The sequence below is a fragment of the Misgurnus anguillicaudatus genome, chromosome 6 (genome assembly GCF_027580225.2).
Source record: "Misgurnus anguillicaudatus chromosome 6, ASM2758022v2, whole genome shotgun sequence".
Taxonomy (NCBI): Eukaryota; Metazoa; Chordata; class Actinopteri; order Cypriniformes; family Cobitidae; genus Misgurnus; species Misgurnus anguillicaudatus.
Window position 1 is genome coordinate 28,032,501 of NC_073342.2, and position 16,657 is coordinate 28,049,157.

The 16,657-nt window shown below is 35.1% G+C and overlaps 1 protein-coding gene across 1 annotated transcript in view; it reads left to right on the forward strand.

The window, feature by feature from the left end:
* LOC141349021 (serine/threonine-protein kinase BRSK2-like) overlaps nt 1-16,657 on the forward strand; it is a 231,910-nt gene that overhangs the window by 192,372 nt on the left and 22,881 nt on the right. The window contains exons 9-13 of the mRNA XM_073868890.1: nt 2,226-2,257; nt 4,580-4,744; nt 5,613-5,710; nt 7,379-7,529; nt 14,621-14,681. Of these exons, the coding sequence (XP_073724991.1) occupies nt 2,226-2,257; nt 4,580-4,744; nt 5,613-5,710; nt 7,379-7,529; nt 14,621-14,681 (507 nt within the window). The remainder of the gene's footprint in view (nt 1-2,225; nt 2,258-4,579; nt 4,745-5,612; nt 5,711-7,378; nt 7,530-14,620; nt 14,682-16,657) is intronic.

Sequence of the window (16,657 nt, forward strand, 5' to 3'; positions counted from 1 at the left end):
GTAAGTTTATATATTTAAAGAAGAACATGTTCTGGAAGGCATTAAAATCATTAAAAATGCTCCCGCGTTTTTTGGGCTGGGGGGAAGAAGGTAATATGTAACGACGTGAATTTAAGTACAGTGACTATTAGTGTTGGCCGTTTTTTACTAATTATCAAGTATTTCCATACTAGAAATGCGACCTTGGATTTAACCAATCCCAGTGGGAAGTGAACACACGAAAATGGAGGTCATGTGGGAATGTTAATGTGAAACCATGATGATAATAATAATAATTTAAAACATTAATGGGCAAACCAGCCAACTATTGTCATGAAGGCGCTATCGGCACAACTTTCCAAACGGTGAAGACCGACCAAAGTGCTGAACAGATAAAAAAAGTATACAATATCAACAACAAGAATAAACTTTAACTCATTCCCCGCCAGCTATTTTCTGAAAAGTTGCCCGCCAGCATTTTTGTGATTTTCACAAAAGTCTCACAAAATGCTTTCCAGGAAAATTTTCTTATAAAAATATATAAACATACAAATATATCAAATGAAAGAACAAACCCTCTGCTTTCAAACAAACAAACAAACAAACAAAATGGGGGAAAATGTTTCATCCTATCCTTTTTTCTCTGCTTATAAACTCTTAGATATGGGTATTTTTTAAATATTTTTTTTAGCAAAAAGCTGAAATAATTGCATTTTTGTTAAGGAATTATAATTGTTAGGGATCAGCTTCAGAATGATTATCAAAACATACACAGAGTTTAAAATGAGTAAATCTTTTTTGTTTCAGTTTTTTTATAAATTGGGTAAGTGCGCCATCTAGTAAACAATCGGGGTATTACAGATTACCATAAAAACTTATCAGGAACACATTTTTTCATGCACATTTTTTCTCTTAATTGACGAGATAACTTGTCAATGGCGGGGAAAGAGTTACACACTTAAACATCCACTGATCCAAAACCAGTTAAAATTCTATGTTTTGATCATCGCTCTGAATCTGATCTCTTACAAAAGTCTTTTACAAAAATGCAACCATTCTGACCATTTCCCTATGATCACACCATACATCTGGTTACCTTGTCTAGTCTAGTCGCATTTTATTGCTGTGGCATTTTAAAAAGGTGCAATTAATTTCAAGGACACACCAACATACGTCTAAAGAAATCACTGATAGAGTTTAATCACTCGCCAAATTGCCAAACGTATCTGAGAATAAATTCCTCAAGAAATTTGTTTATATACATTCTCTGTGTCATTTCATTATCAGTAATTTCTCTTGACTGAAACACACCCAGTTATTTGAATTAAAGGTGCCGTCACTATCCAAGGGCACATTTCTGTTTGCATATTAGCATTATGCAAAACATATCTGTGTGTCACAAGTGCGCGTATGAACGAGAGCGACGGAAGACATCAGTTATGACCCCCTCAAGGGTACATATGCAAAAAATAATTGAATATCATTGCACCTCTCATCTCTACCCACCCAGTAATCTGTCATCACACGGTGATGTATCGCCTTTCAGATTAAAATGGATGATTGTTCTCTCTGCCTAGATTACCTTTCAAGTTCGCCCCCTCTTTTACAAGAGCCCAGTCTAGTATTAATCTAGCGTGTCTTGACTGTAGGCATAAAGTGTGGTCCACATTTTAGCTTAGTCCGACCAGGAACCGCCTACTTGGATGAGAAGCCTCCGATGGGGCCGCCCACGTCTGTCTGATGTGCACTGCACAAAAAATTGAAAAAACTTTTTTGCATTTCGTAAGCCAGTTTGACCAGACACAAAGGTTTCCGGTATAGCAGACCAGTCCGGGCCGGATCCACACTGGATCTGGGCCAACGTCGACAAGTCCGGAACGGATCTGGTGCGGATCTGGTCCGACGTCGGCAGGTCTGGCACAGATCCGGTGCGGATCTGGTCCTGATACGTCTGCTGTTTGGGAAGGTACCAAAGGGTTGCCAAAGTGAGTGCTTTTGAAGAAAGAAAATGTAATCGCTGTGTTTGCCAAGACCTCCGGGGATTTGTTCGAAGCATGTATAGTCACAAGAATCATTTATAACTATCTCAAGGACATTACTTTCAACCCGAGTCTTTAAGAAAAATCTGAATATCTTTCACATTCTAATGCATTAAACTTTCCAGCAATTCAGTCTTTTCCAAAAAAAAACCCCGTCTGTTTCAAAGTCTAGTTTTTGTGATCTAACGCTCAAAATTTCTCTTACAGTTGGAGTTGATCCAGAAGCACACGTGGTACATGTAAGTACAGAACTCCCATGATTCCCTGGGGCTGGATACACTACTTGTGACAGATAGACTAGAAACAGGGTGGTCGTCAGAGACAGACACACTAGGATTAAATGTGTGTGCGCGTACAAAAAGAGAAAATCAGACAGCGTATGTGCGTGATAAATGGCACAGATCCCACGTGTCAGCGGCAAGGACAAATTTCTCCAGGCCCGCCAGGGATTCGCTGTCCGCTCTCATGCTTTCGACACTGTCGTCTGGCTTCCTCAAGAGAGAATGGGAGAGCAGTCAGACAGCAGGGAAGGTCGATGTGACATGATCGTACCATGCCCTTCTGTCTCACTGCCTCTCTTGGGTCAAAGACGTGGCAGCTGTGATTCCTGTTCGGTGCCAGCACTTTTAACAGGACTACTTATGTTTTAGCTGCTCTTATATACGGCACCGTGTTTTATAACAGATGGCAACAACAAATATTTGGAATAGATTCGAGGAGCAGGGTTGTGAGGATGCGTATTTAAGATCACCCTGCCGGTGAAATCTGGGCTAAAGTCTCCTAATCTAATAATAAGCATTAAAGTTTGATTTCACTCATTGAATATATTTGACTCATTCAATATTAAAGATATCAAGATTATGGTTTCACAGAATGTTCATTTTATGTAGAAAGACAGTGAAGCACAAAAATGACTTTTGCGCTTTTTACTGTCATTGATGCGGATTCTTTGGATGACTCTTTAAAGAAAAAAATATGCACCGCTGTCTCTTTAAAGCCTGAGATACACTACAGGATTTTTGCTATCCTATAAGATCACAAAGTGCGACATGTATCGTTTAAACTTACAACGAGCATGTAGACTGTACGATGTACACTGTTTCTGCGTATCTGATGTTAATCTGGAGTATAGAGTAGTATTGCATCCTTCATATCTTCAAAGAGTCTTTAGTTTTATCAGATTAATAAAAGACAGATCAGCTTTCCCGATTCTTTTCGATAACGTACGAAAAAATTTGGAAGGAGGAGTTACGAGCTGCGGGAGGAGCGAGTCACCAGTCAACACTTTATACAACACTGACTGGATACCTTATGATTCACTACATGGGTGATTCTCACAAAAACTTGATTTTAAAAATGTCAAGCATGAAAATGTAAAAATTGCTTAAATTAAAAAAAATTTCCCACCAGACATTGAAAAACAAAGTCTGGAGTAAATGGGAACATTAATTTAAAATTTTTACTTATCATTTAACACTTTTTGTAACATAATTTAAAAAATTTGTCCTAAAAATCTCATTACCGCAACAGTCAGAAAACATCAACACTGACATATTTTCAAAATGACATGACAAACCTGAAAGAACATAATTTGGAGATTCTGCACATGCATTTAAAATCAAAGTATTATGCTTCTATTAATTATATTAACATTTAATAAGCATCTGTTGCGGTAATGATAATCAAAATGTCGTGTAAGCATTCTGACAAGACAATATTTCGAATTAACTGTAAAAAAATGATCTTACCTGGTAGCCATCTTGAAGTAACTGGTCCATGTGCTTGGTCACTCAAAATCAAACTTTATTAAAATTCTGTATGTGTGCTTAAAATGTTCTCAAAAAGTGTTGCGGAGGATGAGAACATCAGGCATGGACACATCATTTTCCTAATTTTTCCTCATTATTATTATACATGAATATTCAGTAAATATTTTTTCTGTCATCTAAAGTAGTCTAGCAAAACATCCATTTATTTTTTTTCTTAATATTTTTGTGTTAATTTGATTAAATTACAACATAACGCATGTTCAAACACAGCCGGACACATTGCGGTAATGAGAATTTCAGCAGAAAATGAGATAAAATTTACAATTATAATTTCTTATGTTATAATCACACATTGTGCAAGGTAGAACACAGTATTGTGTTAATTATGATGCTTTTTAATGTTACTATATTACACATTTTAAAGATAAAATCATTAGTGCCGTGGTGTTTCAATGGTTTCGTGAGAATCACCCACATGTTCATGTTGTTTATATAATATGCACTTACGCGCTTATTTCTAACATAACACAGTTACTTACCGCATAGCGTACCCCTGAAACATCATTTGGACCCGTATTCGAAAAAAGCTTTCCGAAACTTGTGCAAACCCTGGCTATGTAACATCCCACTGCATTTTTGACACTTTGCATTTGTTTAGCATGAGGAAACAACTCTTAAACTGTGTTAATAAGTCAGAATGCATGAAATACCGTTGAACTCCTCCCCTTAAGGGGTTAATTTTAGTCTCTCCACAGGAACGTTTCACGTCTAATATTCTTCTGCTCTCTTCAGAGGAGGCAAGAACGAACCGGAACCCGAGCAGCCGGTTCCCAGGAAAGTGGCGATTCGCAGCGTCCCCTCAGCGGATGACATCGATCCAGACGTACTGGATAGCATGCACTCGCTAGGGTGCTTCCGTGACAAGAACAAACTGATGAAGGATCTGCTGTCAGACGAGTGAGTGATTGAGAACTGTTTTAAGACCATTGCACCTGATCTAAAGGTGTAGTAGATGCAACCAATGCTATCTTCGTATGTATTTTACGCGGTCGTATTAACTCGTATGACCACATTTGGAAATTTTTGTACGTTATGCTTTTGCCCCTGTGACGTTGGGGTTAGTGGTGGGGTTTCGCTGTTGTTTTTGTATGATAATCGTATGTTTTCTTAGGTAGTCCAGTTACACTCACCAGCAAGATACTGTAAATAGATATATTAAATAAATAAAATATTTTTTATTTTTTATGCAGATTATGCATTTATTAACTCTTTCCCGCCATTGGCGAGTTATTTTTACATTTGCATAAAAAACGTGTTTCTGATGGGGTTTTATGTTAATCTGTAATACCGCGACTATCCATTAGATGGCACACTTACCCAATTTATAAAAAAACTAGAGCAAAAAAATATTTACTAATTTTAAACTCAGAATCTGATCTCTAACAAAATTCCTTCACAAAAATGCAATTATTTCAACTTTTTGCTATTATTATTATTATTTAAAGTTTATAAGGAAAAATATAGATTTTTTTTTCATTTTGTTTGTTTGTTTATTGATATATTTGTATGTTTATATATTTTTAGAAGAAAAATTTCCTGGAAAGCATTTTGTGAAACTTGTGAAAATCACAAAAATAGGGGAAGAGTTAAAAAAAAGGTTGTGTTTGCAATAAATGCCAATCTCTCCATAATGGCCAATGTCTTGTTTTCTTTAGAAAGAAGCTTTTATTAATGTCCATTTCCTGATATTTATCATGTTTCTGATGGAATTCTAGCTACATGTATCATAGGTTTTCATAAATGTTTTTCATTTATTTCTAATCAGTGAAAATCAGGAGAAGATGATCTATTTTCTTCTGTTGGATCGTAAGGAGAGATACCCAAGCCATGAGGACCAGAACCTCCCACCACGCAATGATATCGGTATGACACAATCCTCTTGATCATAGATCGGTGATATGAAAACTTGTCGAATCTTTACAAATATAAGAGATTTTTGAGAAAAATAAGCCTTTTTGTACAATTTATGATGATGTAAAATCAAATATTAGCCTAATAATAAAAGTTTCTTGTCCTAATGTGCAACACTGATCAATGCAGATTATGCATTAAGATGTTTTAATAATTTTTGCCAGAATGTAATAACTTTTACCCGCCTTCAACATTACTTCACTGTTCTGCTAATGTAACTTCTGGCCACATGTGCTGTGGAAAATAAAAGTATTCAATAATTTTATAGCCACATACCTGACAAAGCAACAAGCTCAAGCAAAAGGTCAAGTTCAAAACAGGATTATCTGTTTATAGTTCACATTTTTTGAAGTTCTTAATAAGCCTTTTACATCCATATTTACGTTTACAATTGGCATTTAGCAGACGTTTTTTTCCAAAGCGACTTATAAAAAACAATAGATTGATTCGTCATAGGGCTTTTGAAAATTTGATACATGAATCATATATTGTACTTGAGTATTTTTATATTAATCTGACTACAGAATTGTCAACTTTTTTAAAGTATTGAGCAATGCACAAAATGGCTAGGAAATAGTCAACAAGTCAATAATGGCAAATGTCATTAAAAATATGCATAAAAAGTAAAAACATGATATAGAAATCAAAGCGTTTTTGGTTATGTGGTGCGTTCATTGACGTAGACCATTGGTTTTCAAACTTTCTTGTCAGCTGAACCCTCTTGACCTAAATGATTTATTTAAGGCAGTGGTTCTCAAACTTTTTCAGCGTGCGGCCCCCCTTGTATATGGTGCATTCCTTCGCGGCCCCCCAAATTTTTTTAAAACAAATTTGTTCTAAAACGTAACATTTTAATAAGACAAAACATATTAAAGTATACAAAGTAGTGCTGTTGGTTAGTAGCCTTATTATTATTTTTTTAGGTTTAATTACACAGAATTCATGATAAATTAATGTATTTTATGAAATGTCATAAAACTGGGGCCCCCCTGGCACCATCTCGCGGCCCCCAGTTTGAGAACCACTGATTTAAGGTAACCCCCCCACCCCCAATATTTTAAGTAAATATTTAACCAATTAAAAAGCACATTTGCATGTTTAACTTAAAAAAAATATTTATTTTTATTGCTTCATAGACTGTATCTGTCACTTTTGCACGAGTTCTCAGTTTTCTAATATATTGTAGTGTTGTGTAATAATCACATAAACTAATAAATCCCAGTTTGGGAAAAACTGACGTAGACGATTTGCGCCTGCTGCGTAGTTCGGGAATTTTTTATTTTCTGTGATTGGCATATTTTTTAAAAGCCTTGCACATCTACATTTACTTTTAGGCATTTAGCAGATGCTTTTATTCAAAGTGGCAAAAGTGATAAAAACAGAGCGATTTGTCTTAGAGAAGCAACTTTTATGGATTCAGAGAGGCATCGCTCAATACCGAGTTCCAGGCCCACATTCAGTGCAATTAAATGGTGCACAATGAAATACCCAAAGAGTGCTTAACAAACACATTCATCGCAGCAGCTGCTGGTGTTCATGATCAAACCACGATCAAGCAGCATTTTATCGATGATGAACGTGGCCAATGCATTTAAAATCTGTTTGTGCACCCGTGTGTAGATCCGCCTCGGAAGCGTGTGGATTCACCCATGTTGAACAGGCACGGCAAGAGGAGGCCGGAGAGAAAGTCAATGGAGGTGCTGAGCGTTACAGAAGGAGGTTCACCCGTACCTGCGCGAAGAGCCATCGATATGACGCAACATGGACAGAGGTGACGTAAAACCTCTTATTTTAGAGATTGTCCTTTTTATTCATGGTGGTGGTACTTTGTGAGAGATTCAAATAAATGTATTAAATGAATGAATGTGGCATGCAAAAATAATAAATATTAGCTGAGGCAAACCCAGACGGCAGACGATTCTGGGCCTAATCTGCACCGAAGTCAGCAGATCCGGTGGGATTCCGGCTTGGATTTGGCCCAGAGTCATCTGCTGTCTGGAAATGTATATCCATTTCAACATCACCTAATAACTAAAAAATGCTCTTTTCCTCAGTTGACTTTGGTTTAAATCATCCTTATTAAGTCGTTTCACATTTTTTTTAATGTAACTTTTACACAGTGTTAGAATTATGTCAGATTATGGGGATCATTTGTGCTTTAGAAGGGATCCCTTAATGCTTAAAGGGAGGTCCAGGCCCACCCCAGCCCCCCTCAATTCAAACACTGCATTTAAAATTTGATACAGGAATCCTGCACTGTATTTTAATAATAATCTGATGTATTAATCTGACTGCAGATTATTTTTAAACTGTCATTTGGCATTATTGATCTTGGGTTTCACGCTTGCTTTGTGCATTACTCAACACTACTGAAAAAAGTCTAAACACAACGAGCTTAAATCGTTTTTGGTTATGTTATGCGTTTAGTGACGCAGTCAAGTGGTTTGTTTTTTCCTCCGAGATTCGCGCCTATTGCGTAGTTCAGAAATTTTTCATGACCCCTTTGGCAAAATATATCCGTGATTGGTTGACGAATTTCCACTGTTAGACACTCTTGAGTCATTCGTGTTTTTCCACGGTACCCCATTTTCCCTTTATCTAATGATGCTTTGGCATGTATGCATTGTAAATCCCACAAAAGTGATCTAAATACTAAACATAGAAATTACTTTAACATATAAATACTTTTATATGCACAAGCAATAGGCAGTAAAAATCACACCAAACCAAAAAACATTACTGAAGAAAAAACACAAAAGCAATGTTGTCTTTTATTCGGTGCAACCGCTTAGCAGGAGTTCAGTCTGTGTTGTTGTATTGAGGGACTTAATGTTTGTTCAACTTTACCACCCGTTGCATTAACAGCGTGTTTAATAAAAGCTTGGATATCCCGGATGCCGACCGCAGAGCAAAAAGGAAAAAGTCATGAAAGATGCAGAGATGTTTTCCTGTTCAAAGCTTTCTGACAAGACCCTTGAACTGACCTGAACCGCATTAGAGGTGCTCGGACAGTTGAAACGTATGTTGACAGAATAAATTGGTATAAAAAATGATGTCCTTGAGTTTAGAATCACAAGCATGCGCTGAATCCCAAATTGCATACTCACACTTAGTATGTAAGGTACGTACTTTGCTGATGATGGTATAGTACACTGTAAAAATGCTAGATGTTGGGTCATATATGGAATTTTTTTTAGGTTTCTTTTAACATATTCGACCCAAACATGGGATGAATTAACACAATATTTTAGTGTGCACTTTTAATTCTAAATTGAGCAATTTCAGAGAGTAGTATAAAAAACACTGTTGGACATTAATGTCATTTCAAAAGTAACATATATTAAAGTCGCGATTGATTTACTTTCCCCGTGGTGACATATATCCGAGTGAAGTCTTCTGAAATGAAATAAAGGTAGGGCTGGACTTGAATTCGTCCATCGAGAATTTATTGGATCGTTAAAAGTTGATTCATGTTGCTGTATGCTAATCGCTACGGTCTTTTCCTAGACCCCGCCTATCTGCCTACCATTTGTAAGGAATAATTGAAGACGGGACATTGAATTATAAGAAAATAGGTGGTAATGCAGCATTTTGAGGAGGGGAGGTGATTTGTGGTTTTGATTAAATATTATAATGGAGCATGATTTTTTTTTTAAATAATGAAGTTCACAGATAAGTCATTTGTAAAAAATACCACAATATTCCAAAACAAATTACATTTCAATTTCCTTGCGACTTTAACATACTTTTTTTTTTAAGTTGCCTGCAAGCATTTTTTTGTGTTTTTTATTTATTTTTCTTTTAAAAATATATAAACATACAAATATATCAATTGAAAGAATAGACCTTCTGCTTTAAAACAAACAAACAAACAAAAAACGGAAAACATTTTCATCCTGTCAATATTTTTCCCTGCTTATAAACTCTTAAATATGGGTATTTTTCTTTAAAAAAAGAAAATAAAATTAGCAAAAAGCCAAAATAATTGCATTTTTGTGAAGGAATTTTGTTAGAGATCAGATTCAGCATGATTATCAAAACATACACAGAGTTTAAAATTAATAAATACTTTTTTTCTTAATTTTTTTTGTATAAATTGTTTTATATTTTATTGATTTTTTTTATCCATCTAGTGGATAATCGCTGTATTACAGATAACCATAAAAACTCATCAGGAACACGTTTTTTCATGCAAATATTTTCTCTTAATTGACGAGATAAAAAATAAATAAAACTTTTATTATAAAAATAAAGAAATAATAAATAATTTAAAAAAGATAGTTATTATTATAATATATATATAATATATATAATATCTTGTTTTTTTATTTTGGGTGAATTTGATCCAGACATATCCCAGTCATGCTTACTGTAATTTATTTTAAAAGACCACAATTATTTTAACTCTATTAAACCGGATGTGTCGTCGCAGACACTTTCTGCCAAGCTCAATTCATTTAATCGTAACTCTTCAACCATTTGCGCTATCAATACCATTTGAATGGCTCCTGAAAGTACACTATAAAAAAGGCAGCATTTTAACAATTTTAACTTGTTTTTATAAGTTATGTCAACTATTCACAGGTCAAAACTTAAAATAATAAATAACTTGCAAAACAAAGTTATTTTAACTTCATGCTGCATTGTTACAGTGTAGACAAATTATGCTTGTTGACAATATATTTATAGTTTTTGTTCGGAGTGTGTTAGGTTAGTATGCACCAAATTTTGCTGGATTGATTGACAACGGCTGGAGAATGTACATCAGTGACACTTAAATGACTTGTATGTACTACACAGTATATCTTTCAAGTCTAAAGTGTAAGTTCACTAGTCACAATTATTATTTTTGTCTATTTAAAGTCTATTTACAAACTTACAACACACAGTTATTATCAATAATTGTAATTTATTGAAAGCCATTTGTTTTCTGAAAAATGTGATACCTGTGTGTGAAAACGACCTATTTGTATGGTTATTTTTAGGGTTAATATAAGACCACAGATGCACATCATGAAATTAAAACCGTATATTCAAGTATATTCTAATGTCATGGCTTCAATCTTCAAGTTTCGCCCTTTAGGCAGAGCACCATCTATATTTATTTGGCTGCCACTATCTTTTTTCGCTTTCATTTTTCCACACAAACTTCGAACCCTCACCTTTCACCTAATATAAGAGCAGCTCTCGTTCCTCCAATTCAATTCAAAAGCCAATTTCATTACACCCTTTCATTCCCACTCAAATGGCGAGACGTTCATCTGATTCGGGACTGAAATGGGGAATTGACTGGAGATGACCCGAGACTGACATACTGTAGATGCCACCTGAGGATCTCAAAAGACCATATAGACCGAGTGATTGCATTTCAAGAGGAAACACCTGTATACCTTAAAAAATACTACTTTCTACTTTCTGACCACCTGGCTATTTTTGGCATCCTGCAAAGTGCACAATATTCTTTAATGTCAGATTATATATTATTTGTTTCATTTTTCAGATGAAGCGTAATTGTTTATGGGATTTGCAGGTCTTCATTCTGCCTATTTAATCCTGTTGTATGTTGGGTTTTGTAAGCATTAGTTTTAATACTATTCCGTTCTTCTCTATGGATTCACCCTGAAAATCCTCACAAGCACTCCAGATCGTTCTCAAAACCCTCTTTAATCCTACACTGACTCCAGAACAGCCATCTGGGTGTAGTTAACCTCTGAAAGACATCTAATCCGACTCCAGAACAGCATTTAAAGTCAAAAGATTTATTATTAATCATTGCTAATTATTATAAATCTCATCATCAGACCAGCTCTCCAAAAATCTTGTTTCGCACACATAACACCTTAATACAAGTGATGTTTTATCTGTAAACAAAGATGACTGATCATTGACGTGTAAATATGCATCTTCACATGTTGTATGCGCTTCACCATGTGTGAATATGGCCCACATGGTATCTGCATGGTGAAAAGTGCAAATGATGTGACTAGTTAATATTCACTAGTTCATTTCATGCTCCTGGGGATTGATCATTATCCATGATTTTAAATCCATGCATGCATTAAATTATATTTACATGCATGCATTTGGCAGACACTTGCACCCTAAGCGATTTTTATCAGTATGTGTGTTCCTGGATTCAAACCCTTAACTTTTGTACTGCTAATGCAATACCAATTGAGCTACAAGAACACAGATTTCTCCAAAAAATCAGCTTGGAGACAGTCCATCTATCCGGTTCTGACACCTACATAACTCTAAAATAAAGCATGAGCTATTATTAGCCACAGCTGGGTTGTGTCTGACTGTTTGACTATCATTACAGCTGTCTCAATAGTCCACTTTTTCTTCTAGACACCCACACATCGAATGACACATACTGTAGAGGTTTCAGCCTTCACTTGATATAAATAGAGATATCTGTTTTATCATCTATCTAAAACCGCATTCACACTGCACTTTGGTCCTAGAAAATTTCCGTAAAATTGGCAGAGAGGCTTCTTTGTGAACACAAACACAAATGTTCTGGGATCGCTACCGTAAAGAAGACCTAGTAACATTGCCGTAACATTCGCTGAGATCATTCACCAGCTCCTTATGATCTTGTCATAAACTAACATGCATGCGCGTGGTATCTCAAAAGAGAGAAATCACAGATAATTAGCAAACTTTAGACGCTGTGGAAAAAACCTACCAAGTGCAGGACTTTAAATATGTCACATGTCTTTATGGGATTTTTACGGTATGTGTGTAAAAGCACGCACAGATTCTGAAAAATCATTGGCAGTGTGAATGAAACAACAATCAAACGATCCCAGACAAATCCCGGAAACATTTTCAGTGTATTTTCCGTAATCTCTGTATGAGAAGGGCTTAAGTTTTTATCTATTGCTGTCTCAATTTCAATGCATCTTTTAAATAACTTGTTTTTAAAGCATGCAGCAGGTTTATGTCAATGCATAGTTTATTTATGTTAATTTTATGCAATAAAAAATTACATTTGCACCATTTTATTTCAGTTAAGACTGAATGGACCTGAAAATGTTAAATGGTGTAACCGCCAATTACATCAAAGAATGAGAAATATTAAATATTTTATTCATCTTGATGGTAAGCATGATCATAAAAAATCATTTAAAAATATAATTTTATTCGTTATTTCTAAATGTACATTTTAATGCGTTTTTGTCATATTTGTCTTGACATATGCTGAAAACAGCTCTGTTTTCTAAATAATCTTTGACAAATGATGTGAAAATGTATGTAAAAAAAAAAATTATTACACTAAACTAGATGATTATATTTTATTCCAATTTTTTATGAATATATTTATATTTTAATAAAAAAAAAAATACTAGTTACACCAATTGACGCATACCGGTTACACCACATTGACATTTTTGCAATTATCCCCCAAATATTATTTTAAAATTAAATTAAAGAGTTTCGTTGCAAAACGAGATAAATCCGTTTTTAACATTTTTGTCAAAAGATGTTTATTAATATGTTATCATGTTATTATTTTGTTTTATGTTGCTACTTAGCTGTATTTTTTAAATTATGAAGGTTTAAATCAAAACAAACCAACTGGAGTTGAATTGATATTAACTGGAATGCACAACCAAAAAACGAGATTTCTGAAAAATTAAAAAAAACGGTGTCATCTCAATTTGCAACGAAACTCTTCAAAAAACCAGAAATTTTAGACTTGGTCCTCAAATTAATCAGCAAATTTATTTTGAAATTTTAATCATTTTAAATTTAATTTATCCATACGGACACAAAATAATTAACGTCACGTTATTGACCCATATATGTCATATATGTCAAAGAAATGTACCATGTACAGTATAACCCACAAAATCAAAGCACCATTGTGTGGTCTAACCATTGTTTTCCATCTTTTACCAAAAACATTCTTAAAGTGAACCAGGAGTCACAATCGACTTAACTACCTTGTTGTGATAATTTCCGAGTGAAACGGAATATAATATGATAAAAAAGTGGGCGTGGCTTGTGTTTTCCACTGTGAATAGAAAAGTAGGCATTTCATTTAGAAACAGAACTTGAAGCAGATTGACAGATGGAGGGGCGGAGTTAACATATGCTCCGCCCAATATATCTAGCTGATGTCATCAGAGAATGATCGCAACGAGAGGGTGTATATAAATTTTCAGATTTTGATTGAAGTTTATGAGGGCACATGAATAAAAAAAGACTTACACAGATAACATTTTCATAATAAACATTGCAATATTACATAAAAAAATATTTGATTTCATGGGGACTTTAAGTGTGAATTTCATCAAAAGTGTTTGTAAGAAAATGTGGTCTTAAACTAGATAACAAAGCTAAATAGGAGCTTTATCAAAGCAGTGTGGTTACCATCTGTACCTGATAATTCAGTTGTTTGTATTTGGATGGGGAAAAACACACTTGTCATTAAAGATGGAGGTATGTTGGAATAAGAAAACATGAGAGATTAAAAGCCATTATCTTTCTTAATGAAGACAGATTGTGAGCTCACAATGTACCGCATCCATCTTGAAGATGATTGAAATGTTCGATCTGTATCTGTGTGGACATCAGCTGTCCAAAAACACATCAGAATACCTGCAGCTTTTCACTGACATTTTAATGCCAAACAGCCAATAAATGTAAACCAATAGGAACTTACACATACATTAGTGGTGTAGATGGATCATACAGACGTCACTGTTGGAAAGATGTCAAATATGTGAAAGTATGTGTGGGACCTGATGGATTTTTATTGAGTAGATCTGGTCCCCAAACAGCAGCCAATCGAATATGATGTTGACTTCTCTCAGGATCTGACTGTGAGTTTTATGGTGTGTGTCTGTACAGGTCACGGTCCATCAGCGGCGCGTCCTCTGGTCTCTCCACCAGTCCCCTCAGCAGCCCACGGGTGAGTAAACTCCACCCCCCAGAACATCTGCTTCTCTCTGTCCACCAATCAGCAATCATCTAATCTAACCATAACCTCCAACCATCAAACAATCAACTGTCCGTGACAAAAACATTAAATAAAGCACATACAGTTGTGATTCATCATCATTTTGGCTATGAAAGTATACGTTTATTTTGTGGGTTGAACAAAAAGTTTTGGTGATCGTTGTGAACTAGTATAGAAATCGAATAGAAAACTGGATATTGTGCATTGGTCAGGTGCTTGTGATACGTTGGAGCAGTGGGCAAAATAGGTTTGAGTCCGGTTTGTATCATGACTTACTTTTCCTCTTTCTACTTAGTAACTTCTGATTTGTAAAGTAAATTTCTATTTAGGAAACAAAGTAAACATACAGTACCAGTCAAAGTTTGAAACACATATTAAATTTGTATTTTTTCATATTACAGACTAATAGTAAACTCATCAAAATTATGACTTAAAGTGCACCTATTTCATTGCTAAAAAACAACGTTATTTTGTATATTTGTTATAATACAATGTGTTTGCGGGGTTTATGGTTAAAAAACACATTATTTTTCACATACCGTAAATTTTTTAGCTCCAGATTTCATTCTATTCCTGAAACGCACAGATTTGAAAAACACACCAAAGGAAATGTAAAACCGAGAATCAGACGATAGGTGCTCTTTAACACAAATATAATTACAGGTATTTTGCAGCTTTTTGAGGTCTCACCCTGGGATAAATTTTAAACAATATTTAAGATTTTCCCAACTATTCGGTGCTCTTATTGGCTATTTAAACACGGCTAAAAACGCCGGGCGGACGCCTACTGTGCACGTTTACCAGCGTTTCTTCAGCTAAGCGCTTTGGTTGCTATGATGCTTCTGCTTATCAGTCGTTGTATGATGCACCGGTTGGTTGTTGTGGTATTTGTCCCGCCCCTCCTCCACAGTGATTGGACAGCTGAGTGAAAAGTGACATTGACGAGCTGAGCATTCCATCCAAAGTTGAACATTTTTCAACTCTGGGTGCTCGGTGCTGAATGTGGAAAAATGGTGAGCGCCGGCGCTCAGCACGGAGAAAACACACCAAATCCTTTTTTTTAAGCGTAGGGCTTCCGTTGGAAACAACTGAAAACATGAAAAAAGAATAAATGTCTTTGTGCACGGGACATTTCACGAGAAATTTTAAACGTCAAATAAATCTTTGGTGTCCCCAGAGTACATATTTGAAGTTCTAGCTCAAAATATCACATAGATAATTTATTATAACATGTTACAATTGCCACTTTGTAGGTGTGAGCAAAAAAATGCAATTTTTTTGGGTGTCCTTTTTAAATGCAAATTAGCTAAGCTCTGCATTTAATGGCAGTGCCGTGGTTGGATAGTGCAGATTAAGGGGCGGTATTATCCCCTTCTGACATCACAAGGGGAGCCGAATTTCAATGAGCTATTTTTTACAGGCTTGCAGAGAATGATTTACCAAAACTAAGTTACTGGGTTGATCTTTTTAACATTTTCTAGGTTGATAAAGGACTGGGGAGCCAAATATAGCACTTAAACATGGAAAAAGTCTGATTTTCATGATATGTCCCCTTTAATATTCAGTTGAAATAAACATTTTGTTTACTAATATAGGAAAAAAAATTGTCTACAAAAGTAATTTCAAACATTAAAACGTACACATTGGATGAAATAATTTTTAAGCTTATAGATAACATTTTAGTTGAGTGTTTTCGAACCTTTGACCGGTACTGTGTAAAATAAAAAGTGAATTATTTAAAGTATGTTTAGAGAGTATGAGTGCATTTCGAATCTTGTAGTTAATCCTGTACACCTAGTTATTTTAATCAAATGTGATCTTGGGATGCTACAGCTTCTCAAACTGAAATACAGTTTTACAACATTGAAAAACCTCCAAACATCAAGGAATGGAAAAGTTACGAAGGCCTGGTATGAAAAACAAATCAA